Source organism: Eublepharis macularius, chromosome 16 (assembly GCF_028583425.1).
Source record: "Eublepharis macularius isolate TG4126 chromosome 16, MPM_Emac_v1.0, whole genome shotgun sequence".
NCBI lineage: Eukaryota > Metazoa > Chordata > Lepidosauria > Squamata > Eublepharidae > Eublepharis > Eublepharis macularius.
In genome coordinates, this window is record NC_072805.1 from 17,943,090 (window position 1) to 17,956,998 (window position 13,909).

Below are 13,909 nucleotides of genomic sequence, written 5' to 3' on the forward strand. Positions count from 1 at the left end.
TGACTGTGTTTGTGCTGTGCTCCTTCCCTCTGGCCACCTCTGCCAACCCGGAATGAGGGGTTGCCCCAGATGTCCCTATGAAATAGGGTTGCCAGCCTCCAGGTGGGAGAATAAACAAAGCAGCGGTGGCTCTCCCGGTTACAAACACTTGCAAAAAAGGGGGGGAGGGGGACCGAGTCCGCCACAGGAGAAAAATGCACTTGACACTGTGCAGGCTATTAATCAATTTAAAGTGCAATGCAATGCACTTTAAATTGATTAATAGCCTGCACTGTGTCAAGTGCATTTTTCTCCCATGAGGGACTCGGTCTCCCCCACCCTGTTTTTTTGCAAGCCTCCAGGTGGTGGCTGGAGATCTGGAATTACAATTGATCTCCAGGGGACACTGATCCCTTCCCTTGGAGAAAATGGCTGCTTTGGAGGGTGTGCTCCCTGATACTGTAACCATTCTGAGTCCCCTCCCCAAACCCCACCCTCTCCAAGCTGACCCCCCCAAATCTCCAGGAATTTCCCATCCTGGACCTGGTGGCCCTACTATGAAATCAAGGGGACGTGGGACCGTTCCCCATTTTCTAGGTGGAAGGAGCCCCCAAGGAAGGACTCAAAGGTGGCTCTTGCTCACTCTCCACCACGACCTGTCTGGCATTTAGGAGGGCCAAGAGAACTCTGCTGTGCCCTCCCCATAAGAAATGGGAGCTTATCCCAGATGGCCCTGCGAACACCCCTGGCACGATCACACATTGGCTGTTGGGAGAGGCACTCATGGGAAGGCCAGAGAGGAGCACATTGGTGATTCTTTTATCTCCAGCAAGGAGGGGGAATGGCAGACTTCCTGGCGCACGAGGCTAGAGCTGGATCCAGGTGAAAACTCCAGCTCAGAGCCTGACAATGGGCTGGATTTTTAACATTTCAGAACACATTCTTGAGGAGGTGCTGCCCTCTGCTGGCTATAGAGGAGAATGTATTTCTGCCATACAGCAATTCTCTTTACAAGCAGCTTGTTACACACTGATATCTGACACATCTGCACAAGACATCTGACACGTGTTCTTCGTGTGTCAGCAGATGCAATGTTAGCCGGGAAGTGTAGTTTTAAATGACAGAGCTGGCAGAGATTGCTCTGGAGGGGACGGATACTCTCACAGCCTTCTTCCGCCTCTGGCATCTCCCCTCCCGGAGCCTTTGCCCTGCCGAGACTCAGTTAATTCAAAGTTTTAAGCAGTGAGGGTAGCAGGGCAAAGGCTGTGGAAGGGGAGAAATGGGAGCTTATCCCAGATGGCCCTGGGCACACCAGAGGTGGCAGAAGGCTATGAGGGAATTTGTCCCCTTTGGAGTGATCTCCGTCAGCTCTGCCATTTAAAACTACACTTCCCAGCGAACATTGCATCTCCTGGCACAAACACGTGATCAGGCACTTTGTGTAGAGAGACTCACTGATGGAGGCACGAGCTTCAAAAATTTAAAACAGATAGAACTTGGATTTTGCCAAGAACTCGTAAACACTGTTCTGACTGGGTCTAAATTCTGGCCCTAAAAAGCCACTAGATTAGACCGGGGGATTTAACAAAATGTTATTGGCTAGGGAAGATCTCCTGGATTCCCCTGCAAGGAAGGCGTCTGGAGGATTATTGAGTAAGAAACAGCAGCTCTGAATTTGGGAGAGGGAGAACAGTCGTCCAAACGGGAGGCATCTTGAGCGTCGTGGCATCTCTACTGACCTGTCTGTGTGCATGCCTGCTTCAAGTAGATTCTGCTGTATATATACTTATTAGACAGTGTCAAAACAGTAATGATTTGAATGATCTGATGCAGAAGGCAGGGAAATAGTGTGACGTGAGTTAGCTGTACTTCTACCAAGTCAGAGTACTGGTCAATCTAACCCAGTCCTCTTATCTTCAGCTCTCCCACATCTCAGGAGGAAGGAAGAGCTTCTCAACATCTCCCCAGAACTGTTAATTGGAGGTGCCACAAATTGAACCTGGGCTGCCACATACACCCTGCGTGTCTGACCTCCTCCCCTTACTGAATATTGCACAAAATGCACTCTACAGAATCAAAAGCAGCCCAACACCGTGCATTGTGACCTGCCCAGTGCTTGATAACATGCATGCTCTTGCGGTCCCAAGTCACCAGGTGAGTCAGTCATATTCTGGTGAGCCAGTGAGTCGCAAGGGGCTTGGTGCAATCTGATTCTACAGGGACCAGACACAGGGGAGTTTTCAACAGGGGTTGTATATTTGGCTCTTTAAAGTATTTACTAGCCAAGTGCTACTGGGGGAAAAAGCATGGCTCAGAATTTTGTCCTTACCAAGGTCCAAGCAGCCCAAAAACACGACTGCCAGAAAAGACAGTTTTGTGCCCTTTTTCCTGGAAAGGCAGCAAGCGCCTGCTACACCAGCTGAAATCAATCAAATTCATTCCAAGATCATGGCTCCAGAGGAGTTAGCTCTGTTTGTTGTTGTAAAATAGTAGAGTCCAGTAGCACCTTTAAGACTAAGTTTTTTGAGAACCGCTGTGGTTCTCGAAAAACTTATGCTACAATAAAGTGAGTTGGTCTTAAATGTGTTGCTGGACTCTTTACTATTCTGCCCCCAAAATATGCTGTGTTAACCTTGGCTGTAGAGTATCTTAAGCAGGGCTTTTTTTCAGCTGGAACGCAGTGGAACGGAGTTCTGGAACCTCTTGAAAATGGTCACATGGCTGGTGGCCCCGCCCCTTGATCTCCAGACAGAGGGGAGTTTAGATTGCCCTCCATGCTGCTCCAGCAGTGCAGAGGGCAATCTAAACTCTTCTCTGTCTGGAGATCAGGGGGCGGGGCCACCAGCCATGTGACCATTTTCTCCGAGGGCAACCCATTGAGTTCCACCACCTCTTTTCCCAGAAAAAAAGCCTTGATCTTAAGACAAAGCAAATGGCGACTCAAAATGAATCTCTTTTAACTTGGAGACCCCATATAAAATGGTGCTTGAAGGACACAAATTCTCCTCCTTTACAGGCCCAGCAGAGGGTCTATAAGTCAATTATTCTGCAGAATAAAAAGGCAGAACTCCAGAGCTAATCTTGCCTGTTGTTTTTGGGTGACAGACAGCAGCAGCTGTTAATAGGCAGGAAAACGCAACTCCTGTTTCACAAAGTTGTCAGCTAACATTAGCTCACACGTCAGTTTATGCCACAAATTCTCCAACTTTCTTTGCCAGAAGTCTTCAGTGTTTTCTTAGAGCTTTAATCTTAGATGCATAGGGACCAGTTACAGCTGATCAGCAACACAGAATGCACTCTGCACTTACAGATGCAAAACTCTGCCAGGTAACACAAAGGAAGAGACTTTGAAATTGCAAAATAAGCTTTTTGAAATAGGACTTGAGCGATTAATGAAGTGAACTGCAAAGCCTGTCCCATTTCATTATAAAACTGATTTGTGCAGCCAGAACAGCGACTAGCAACTTGTTTGCTCAAAGTCTCTGGAGAAATGCGCCATTGATGGAACTTTCCACTATGAAGCCTCGTCCCTTACACCCACGCAGGAGGCAAACCTTCCTCTTTCTTTGGAAACTGAAACCAAACAGTATGCCCCCCACCCGCAAAAAGAAACGGATGCCAGCTTTCCTGTCTCTCTCCTGTAGTGAAGAGAGAAGAGCAGCCTCTCTTGTGGGATGACCCAAGCAGAGACTGGATTTCAAAAGAGATTATACAAATTTATAGAGGATATTTCCATTCTAGGTTAACAGAACTTCCATGTACAGAGGCAGTGTACCTCTGAATAGCAATTGCTAGAGACCAAACAGCAGAGAAGCGTTACTTTTGTGCACCATTCATGGGATCTAGGGCAGAGCAAAGGGGCAAAGGAGCCACATTATTTCCTTCCCACCTTTGTATTTTGCCACTGCCTGTTTTTCCTAACTGCCTGAAACCCTAAATCATCCAGACCATGGTATGACAGAGATGGGTACAAAGAAAATATGAATTTGTGGCTGGTTGCTTGATACAGAACCCCAAAGGCATTCGACTAGGGTTGGAAAGATCCCTTTGCTATTGCAAAATTCCAGGAAAGCTGTGGGCCAACCAGCTTGCAGGTCCCATGTGGCTTCTAGACACACTTAAGTTACTTGAGTGGGTATGGAGAGGGTGCCTACACTGGCTACATTCAGGAAAGCATGAAACAGTTGTATTGCAGAGGGCGTTTGGAAGAGGGTGACCTGTCGCAGCAGATGTAGCTGTGCACCTCTAAATTTGTGCATGGTTCCCAAATTTGTCAAAGGCCTCCTTTGATTTATGTTCTTGCAACTTACTGTTGCACCGTTAAGGCAGGATATAAATATTTCAATTAAATCAATATATCCGATCTTCAACAGAGCCCCATTTGCAGATACTTAAATCCACAGATCGGGGCCGTGTATAGTGAAAGGGTTTGTTTTACAAACTCGGGGGGGGGGACACACCCAGGTTTGCACATAACACCCCCCTTAAAGTTTAAGTGCAAATGACTGTGTCCCAACAGCGCTGTGGAGGGCTGGGGATAGAGTAGCAGGAGCCACCAAACCCACCACAGCTGAGGAAGTCAGGCTAGAGGGAAGCAGGCAGGGAGATGGTGAAGTGCAAGCCACCAGCTAGAAGCAGCTGGTCAGAGGAGGAAGCCCAGAAGCAGCGAAACTGGAGGTGGGTGGCAGCAGGAGAGAGAGGCAGGAATCCCTGCAACAACGAAAGCGACAGCACAGCTGTTGGGTGACTGGAGGAGATGGAAGATTTCTAGCAAGCGAGCAAGGTAGGGGGGGCAGGTGAACAGAGCAGGCATCAAGACTCCCCTTCTCCCATGAGTTTAGCAGGGCCCTGCGTTGGGTGCGGCAGAGCCTGAAAGGCAAATAGGCCAGCAAGCAAGGTGGGAAGAACAGGATTCCCGCCCACACGTGCCAGTCTGATGGGTCCCCACTGATAAATGTGTATTTGTCAAGCATGAAACAGACCTTTAGCATACTAACAGGACACAGTTAGTATTCAATCAACTTTATTATGTTATTAAAGTAAACAAATAGGCCAAAAAAAAATCTACTGAACTCAGTCATTCACAAAGAGAAAGGTGTGTATAAAAATGCTAGGCTTCACCAGGCAGTGTTCTATACAAAATACTGTTAAAAGCAGAGAACAGCAAAAGTCGTTGCTCAGTCCCTGAATTTTCTGAAAGGCTCAAACGCCACCATCGTCCACAAAGCAAGTCGAACTGGAAGCATCCTCAACTTTGGCCTGCAAACCGCTTCGCCACGGCTACTCAGTGGTGAAATCTTCTCCTTCTGTCAGAATCACAGCGACCCTGAAACCACCACCAGCATTACTTTAAAAAAAAAAAAAAAAGGCTGACATCCCATCCAGGACTCTCGCTTTACAGCTGTCAGAATACGTTTGGTCCTAGAAAATGTTTTTGGTTTTTGAAAAACACCTAAGAAAATGGTATGGGTTACAAAGAAAAATTCTAAATTTATAAGCATCGGGGCCTCCAAGAGATACTGTGTAGAGGTGAGCTGTTGAGAAAACACACAAGGTGCGTTTTCTTCAAGTCAACAGCAGCAGTCAGGGTGCAAAGAGAGAGTTCTGGATCAATAAAAAAGATTTAGCACCCTCAGTAAAAATTGATTCCCCCCCCCCTTTTCTCTCCAAGCAGTGTAAAATTACAATTCAAATGCAGTTTGGCCTAGCAGACAGGAGAGGATGCTGTCCTAGAGGGGAAAAAAAGCATCTGCTGGACGCACTTGCAGAACGTGAAGGATCCCGGGTCAGGACCCAAAGGGATTTTAGAGGAATGGGCAAAGCCGTCCAAAGCGTTCAAATACACTGAGGCGGGGGTTATGGCAGAGAGTTATGCACAAGGGGGACTGCAATTTGTCACAGACTGAACATCTGCGGTAAAAATAAGGCTGACAGAGACGGGCTAAAAATACCTGAAAGGAAGGGTTGACATCTGTAAGCATTAAAAAACAAAAAAGCTATTTAAAGGACAACTTGTGAGCCAAATGCACAAGAGGAGGACAACAGGTCATGTCACCTGAGACAAACCTGCTTTAAGATCCCCGGGCATATTAAATGGTTAACATCAGCTGGAACATCAGACAAGTAAACTATCACGAAACTGGAAGTGATGGGGGTGGGGGGAATGGAGAGCGATCCGGACCGATGAAACGGAGGCACACAACAAAGTACAACTTCGATACCTAGCAAATGATGAGGCGCAGCAGCGATGGATGCCAGTGTTCAACTATGAGACCCGCCACAGAAATAATGGTGCAGGCATATCATACAGTACACCACCAGGTCTTTGGCTTAATCTCTTAGCCCTCCCAACCTCACTGAAACTAAACCTGTTCAAGTTAACTAAACTCCTGTTCTTCCGATTATTCCTGCCTGCACCATCCTGCTCTCCGTCTCGTTGAGGAGCCAAGGCCCACCTTCCTGCTTAGTTTATTCTGCTCAGCACCACTGATGATACATAAGGTACAGGTTAGCAAACTGCTGAACAAACGTCTCATCGTTTCCAGCAACGCCTATCCCACCTTTCTGCCAGGACACAGATGCCAAGCTGATGGGGCACCGACTTACGGATTTACCCGTTGGATGGGCTGCGGACAAGAAATAAGCAGCTGTGTTATCCCAGGAACTCCACCTCGCCCTTTGAAGGGGAAGGTTTCAGCTACACCCATATGCATGGCGTTAAGCACAACGGTACCTTGAGGCTGCAAAGGTCAAAAGGAAACTGTCTTAAGACAAGAAGCTGGATGTATGGCCCATTTAAGAACTATAATCATAGCCTGGCCAGTTTAGCAGGCTGTATTTGCACGAGATCTTGACAAAATTAAACTCAAGAAAAAAAAGTAACAGGCTTATGTTTGACAAATCAAAGACACGGCTTGAGGAGATAATCTCCGAGGGCTAGGCGTGCAAAAACGTCTGATGGAAGAACCTGCGCAGTTACTATGCACACCCATAGTGTTTGCAGTTGTGAGCTTTAGCTTCCACCAGTTGCCAAAGAACAGAAAACCAAACAAAATTGGGCATTTCGTAAGGCAAGAAAAACCACACTGAACATAGCTACCTTGATTTCTAAAAGGACCGTTACGCTAATGATAACTAACTGCATTTGTAACAATAATCCATGATGTCTGAGACCTGGATAACCATAAAGTTTGAGAGGTGAAATGGAAAAAGGTTACACGCAAGACCAGTAACAGAACTCCACTTTCAACCTGTGAGCGATCACGGCATTCTTCTTGTAACAAGTTGGCCAGGATGAACCCTGAAAACTAGGAACACCAGAATGACTTCTCTGGGTCTACGACTGTTTCCTCCGCCTTCTTGCTTACTGAGAGAACTGGGCTAAACATCCACAAGTCTGACCACTGAACTTGGCACAAGCTTCAAGGGAAAGCCCCCACTCCCTCATTGCTCTGTGTAGTCACTGAGTGGAGAAACATTTCCTTTTTGTACATTTAAGGCTTCCAAACACCACGAAGCAACCGATCGCCTGCAGTATGCCAAGTTCAAGGCAAGATGGTTTGCTTCTGGCTCTGCAGCTGTTAGGCACCATTTTTTTCCGGGCTGTGAACCCTTATTTGGGACATCAGCAGTAACATGTACAGATTCTGATCTCCGTTTGCGCTGGGAAGAACTGTCAGTCCCACGGCCAGGCCAGAAGGCAGGGCTGGCTCAGACATCTCTCTGCCTGTATACGGCTTTTTCTAGGGACACGTCACAAGACTCTGGCTGCACGTTACAGCACTGGAACCAGAGCGTGAGCTGCTAGGGGGCCCCATTACTTCACTGTTCAGTTTCCCCTCCTCTAAGGAGCCCATGGAACAGAGTGGAAGAGTTAAAGAACAAGGAAAGAAGATTCCAACAGGACACTGCAAACCACCAAGATTTCCAGAAAGAATTCGCTCTCTACAAGCCTGTTTAACTCCGTCTGGAATATATAAGGCCTGCAGTGGCAAGGACAACTTACATGGGAGAACAAAATACTTAGCAAAATATACTTGCATCTGGTGAGGATTGGGGCAGGGTGTGTGTGTGGGGGCGGGGGTTTACATCTGGCTGGAGGAGAGTCGGTCATCCCCCTGTATGCAGCCCGATCAAGCATCCCCAGGGGCTGCCAGCCGGTGGATCTCAACAGAGCACGGAGACCGCTCTCAGCTGGTGAACATCGACCCTGAAAACCTGCAGCGCTACACCTTCCAAGCAGTGAACTCCTAGGCTCAGTACTAATTAAGACCTCACTGTCAGCAGCCTTTGAACTTTCATTCTACCCCATAGGTAAGGACTAAACTGTCCATTTTCCTTCAGCATTAGTAGATCCCAGTAGGAAGGCAACTTCACCAAAAAGCAATGTGTCTGGCTGAAACGTGGCCGAACTAATGTCAAGTTAAAATCCATGAGAGTTTGTCACACGCTTAGTAACAGCTTTCCCTATGTGGACTAATGAAGCAGAGCTTGCAACCTTTACGTTCTAGCAACATCTCTCTCACATTACAACATGGAAAGAGAGAAATCTTCCCCTCATCCGGGAGACCAATGAACGCAGCACATTGTCCATGTGAATCAACATGTGAGAATGTGCCAGAGCTGCCCAGATACAGCTGGGATCAGGGTTTTTTTTAAATGTAGGACACCAATGGTCTGAGCATGTGCGCTAATCCAAGACGAATGATTGCTGAAACCAAAGCGGCTTCCCAACCGACCTAGTAAAAGGGCTTTTTAAAGGGGGGGGGGGCAAAACAAGCATCTCCCCCTGCTTGGAATCGACCCCTCAAGTTAATGTTGTGAAGAAAAAGGGTGCCCTACACTGTGTCAAGAGCCACTGAGAATGTTTTCTATGTAAGAAATGGTTCTGGGATCATAAAGCATCTCGATGTGTTCGCTTCCTGGCAGCTCTTGAAGTATCACCTTCTGCTCCTGCTTTCCCACCCACTTCCGACAATGCAAAGCACTTTCTACGTTAACCGTTCCGTCGCCGTCGCCGTAGCCTATCTTCGGCTCCTTGTCTGGGAAGATCTCGTAGACGAACGAGTCAGGGGTCTCAATGCCAGTGCCGTAAAGACAGTGTATGCGCACCCCTGGGGGAGGCATCTCATAGACCAGGGATTCAGTCTCCTGTCTCATGAACCAGCCATCTTCAAAGCCGATGTCTCTATAGAACTTTTGGAAATCCTGAATGGTGTAGTTGGCAGTTGGCGTGCTGACAAAGATCTTGTCGGGAGACCAGGTGTAGTTGTAAGGGAGCAACCAGTTGGTCGAAACGGCAGATCTCTGCTGGTCTCTGATCTTAAGGGAGCTGATGACGGGGATCCTGTTGTTGTCTCCTGTGGCATAAAAAGCAAACCTTGTAAGTAATCATGGGTCATAACAAGTGAGGTCACGCATATTCTAAAGCACTGCACAAACCCAACCGTGTATATATTTTATCTGTTTTAACTCTTTTGATGTCGATCAAGATGGGTAGCCATGTATCTGCAGAAGAGAGCTGCGACTTGAATGCTCATACCCTACCCCATTTTGTTAGCCTTATAGGTGCTACTGGACTCTTGCTCTTTTTTGATGTGTTTATGTTGTTTATTTTTACATCGTACGTTGCCTCGAACACCTTTGAAGGAAAGTGGCTAATAAATGTTTTAAGTAAATAAATAACATTCTTTGAAATTAGGCATATGTTATACCCAGGTCACAAAATGATCAAATCTCTGACACTATGACAGACAACTACTCATCCATCCATGTAGTCTTTGCCCTTCCTTCAAGGAACTCTGAGCATCACGCATGGTTCCGACATTCCCCTACTTTATCTGCACAACTGTACGAGCTCGACTAACGTGACAGTGGCTGTCCCAAAGTCACCCAGGAGGCTTTATGGTTGAATGGAAATTTAAGCACAGGATGTACCCAGTGTCAATCCTATACATATCCACCACAAAATATTAATAATAATATAGCCCCGTCTAGCATTTGGAATGTCCAATAACCTAAGCTACATTACTTTCTCTGGGGGGAGACTGGGTTGCTTTAACAGACTTCACCAGATAAAGATCTCACACAGACTGCTTCTGTCCCCTACGTCTCCTTGTCTAAGCATTCTGACATTTCCAACTGTGAAAACGCATTCAAACTGGAGCACTTAAAGACTACCAGTGGCTTCCCGCCGTCTCATAATTACGGAATTCAATCCTCCTGCAGGTTCAAACTCCTGTTTTCCTGAATTGCTCCAATCTAGCTGGCTTTCAGCAATCAGAGCAAATGCTGAGCTACGTCAGTGGATGTTTTTACTCCGCTCATTTTATTTGGTCCCATTGTCAGTACTACCTGTCCCCTCAGGCCCTCAATCCAGTTAAGCCTACACGGCAACAAACATGTGGTGTGTGTGTGTGGGGGGGGGGGGTCCTGTAAAGCATTAACCCACAACCCCCCCCTTTTTTTTGTGGGTCCATTCACAGCACAGCCATGACATTTTAGCCCAGAAGCCGTCATCAGAGCCTTCAGAAATCAGTGTCTGGAGGCAGACTGTATTCTAAAGTGGAGGTACAGAACCCGTCCTAATCCAAGTACCGCTGCACCAAGACACAGGCTGCACCGAGACAAGCATCCTTGCTCTCTCTCTCTCTCTCTCTCTCTCTCTCTCTCTAGGAATAGACTTGGGGGATCTCTCTCTCCCCCACATGCACACACACTCTTAATGACACAAGTTTTCCTTTTAGATGGAAATGACTAATACTTCAAGAGGGGCCAACCTGCTAAGACATAAAGTTGCCACTTTCCTACATTGTTTTCAGTCATGCAGAGGACTGCCCTGTATTCCCGAGGCTAGCTAGCAAACACACACAGAGCACAACCACTTCCTACAGGAATAGACTTCAGGGATGCCGAGTGCTTCTCACAACAGCATGCTTTGCCTAGAAACACCCCTTGTTGAAAGCAACCACAGCCCCATCAAAAGCAGGCTGGGAATATGTTCTTTGCAACCCCACCCTAGCTGGGAAACGGAGGCAGCCACAGGTTTTCATCTGCAGCAATCGTGCCTCCCATCCCTGGTAAAAAGGTAACAGAAAGGGATTTTACATGCAGGTTCTCAGGGTGAAGGCCTTATTGAATTGTCCAAACTTAATCCTTCTGTTATTGCTTCTGTTGGACAGAGACTCCTTCGATTCCCTTGCTTAGCTGCAGGTATCATCTCCATCTTTCCCAGTGAAGCCCGATGCAAAGGATTCATGTGCTTCCTCTGTAGCTTTCCAGCCTCCTCCAGTATGCCTTTCACATTTTTGTCACCTAAATGTCCTGTCGCGTCCCTGGCTGGTTTCCTACTCCTGATGTTAAAGAAATGCCTGCTGACTTGTTCATACCTTTAGCAATTTGCTCCTCAAATTTCTTCTTTGCTTGCCTTGTCACCTTACATTTGTTTCACCAGAGCCTGTGTGCTATTATTAAAGCTAGACAAACTTTTTAAAAGGAAGCCTCAATAAATCTGCAGGCTGAAGAACTGTTCAAGTAGATTCCCTGTTGTTTGTTCAACCCCCCCAAAAGGGAAATTTTTGATGTCTGCTTCACACAGGACAAGAGGAATTTGTACAAGCCTGCCCAATATAATTATTTGCAGTATATTTTTAGTCTGCCCTTCCTCCAAAAGCGTTCAGGAAAGTGTACGTTGTTCTCTCCTCTTCTATTTCACCTTAACAACGTTGTGAGATCAGTTAAGACGGAAAGAGAGCGACTAGTTCAAAGTCACCAAGCAAGAAGTGCTTGGAAGTGAGGGGGTTTGAACCCGGGGCTCCCAGACCCTAATGAAGCACCACACTGAAGCAATGCTCTGTTTATTAAGAAAGATGAATACAATGCAACTCAGTCCTCTAAGCCACATCAGATGCGGCTCAACTAGCGCTTTACTGTGTTCCAGTGGCATCACAAACACTGTCCCCCTAATACCTTTAACGCCAACGTACCCCTCCGGACACCTACCTGATGCCAATACATGGAGCGTTTTAGCCACACCTCCCCATGGAGCACCCAGTGACACAAAGTCCCTTATGTGCTTGTCTTTCCAATCCTGAGGCTGTTGGCTGAGGAAGTAGAGAGTGTACATATTTCCCATGCTGTGGGCGACTAAGACCACTGGTTCTTGGAACTCTTCATACATTGTCTCTATCAGCTTCTGGAGGGCCACAAAGTAGTCTCTGTTCTCATCTAGAAGGACGAAGTTGGATAATTTATCATATTAATAGCATAATGAGTTCATTAATTTTTTTTCCAGTGTGAAATTACTGCAAGTGTTAAATCATTATAAACAGGGCTTTTTTCTGGGAAAAGAGGTGGTGGAACTCAGTGGTGGAACTCAGGACTGCACAATGACATCACTTTGGGTCAGCTGGAACAAGGGTGGAGTTTTTTAAAGTTTAAATCATCCTTGGTGAAAATGGTCACATGGCCGGTGGCCCCGCCCCCTGATCTCCAGACAGAGGGCAGTGTAGATCACCCTCCGTGCCGCTCCAGTGGCGCTGAGGGCAATCTCAACTCCCCTCTGTCTGGAGATCAGGGGGCGGGGCCACCAGCCATGTGACCATTTTCAAGAAGTGCCAGAACACCGTTCCACTGCGTTCCCGCTGAAAAAAAGCCCTGATTATAAATGTTCTGATGCTCCCTTGCAGGGTGGTTTTATCTATTATAGATGAGCGTGGACCAAGGAAGCACACTTCTTGGGAAACATGCTAAGGAGCAACTTGCATTTCACCACCTCATGTGGCGTTCAGGCGCCAGATGTACGCAGAAACTCATCCATTTCACCACAAGAGAAGATGCACAAGTCATGTTTTTACTCTTATACAGGAAGTCTGAAACACTTGTACTTCCTGTGTCACCCTTCACTTGTAAACCTGTGAAGTGTGGGCGACATATCTCAAGGACACAGTTAAGCTAAGAAAAAATCCTGAGAGCTGCTGTTCTTTTTAAAAAGAAGTTTGGCAATCTCAACTGCAACAACTGCTTACCAGCTATCATGACTCCTACAGGAATAGCTGGTGAGGTAATCGTTTGGCTTGTTGTGACAGCTTAGCTCTCATGCACGAAGGTCACCACAGCCCGTTTATCAACAGCCCTGTTAACTATCAGGTGATATTCAGCTGCATCAACAGCACAGTTAGTCAAGAGAACTGGCACAGACTTCCAAGAATTCTGCGTTCATTGCACAGAATCATTTTTGAACTGTAAAAGTACAGGTTTGAGAAATCGCTTTCCCCTTTTTTTCAGAAACGAGCAAAGGAGAAAACATTCTACTGGACAGTGGGAGAGCCGTAAGCACAAAAATGTTCCAATTTGGTACTGGAAGTTATTCATGTTGAATACGCTACCTACTTTTCCTGCAAATTCCTACTTTCCCCAGTTTCAGACAGCTTATTAAATGAGATGTTAGCTAAATCTTGCTATATAACTGTAATCCCAACCAATGGGGTTTTATTTACTTGGTGCCTTCCGCCAGTCGTAGGGAGCACCTCGAACATCGTCATCTCGTTGATAGCCCAAATTTACCAGATGCTGCACTAGTGTGTAGAAGTAGGTTCCTGCGGATAAAAGAAGAAACTTAACAGAAAAGGTAAATGGCAAGTTGTATCAGTACAGTACTTTGCACAGAGTTATCCTAGGATTTCAGGACTTCTTTCAGCCTGCTACCATAATCTGGCACTGAAGCAGGGAAACAAGCTCAAACTTAACATGCTTCAAATGATGCAGACGGGGAAAAGAAAAAGGGTGGTTAACATTGTCTCTACAGGTTATTTGTTCACATTAGGCAGGCTTCAGTGCAGGGAACAGATAACACAATGCTGATTATCTGCTTTAACACTTCAGCAGTTACTAAACAAATACATTTTCAAATATGCATTTGGAAAATGACTAA

At 46.5% G+C, this 13,909-nt stretch overlaps 1 protein-coding gene across 6 annotated transcripts in view; it reads right to left on the reverse strand.

Moving 5' to 3' along the window:
• Positions 1-5,036: 5,036 nt before the first annotated feature.
• The window catches only part of PLA2G15 (phospholipase A2 group XV), a 32,210-nt gene continuing 23,337 nt past the window's right edge, over positions 5,037-13,909 (reverse strand). The window contains exons 4-8 of one of the 6 annotated variants that reach the window (XM_055000804.1): positions 13,476-13,574; positions 11,980-12,204; positions 8,923-9,338; positions 6,594-6,719; positions 5,037-5,305 (exon numbers count right to left, since the gene is read on the reverse strand). In XM_055000804.1, the coding sequence (XP_054856779.1) occupies positions 5,264-5,305; positions 6,594-6,719; positions 8,923-9,338; positions 11,980-12,204; positions 13,476-13,574 (908 nt within the window). In that variant the 3' untranslated portion in view covers positions 5,037-5,263. The other 5 variants (XM_055000806.1, XM_055000803.1, XM_055000802.1 and 2 more) reach the window with 5 other exon arrangements.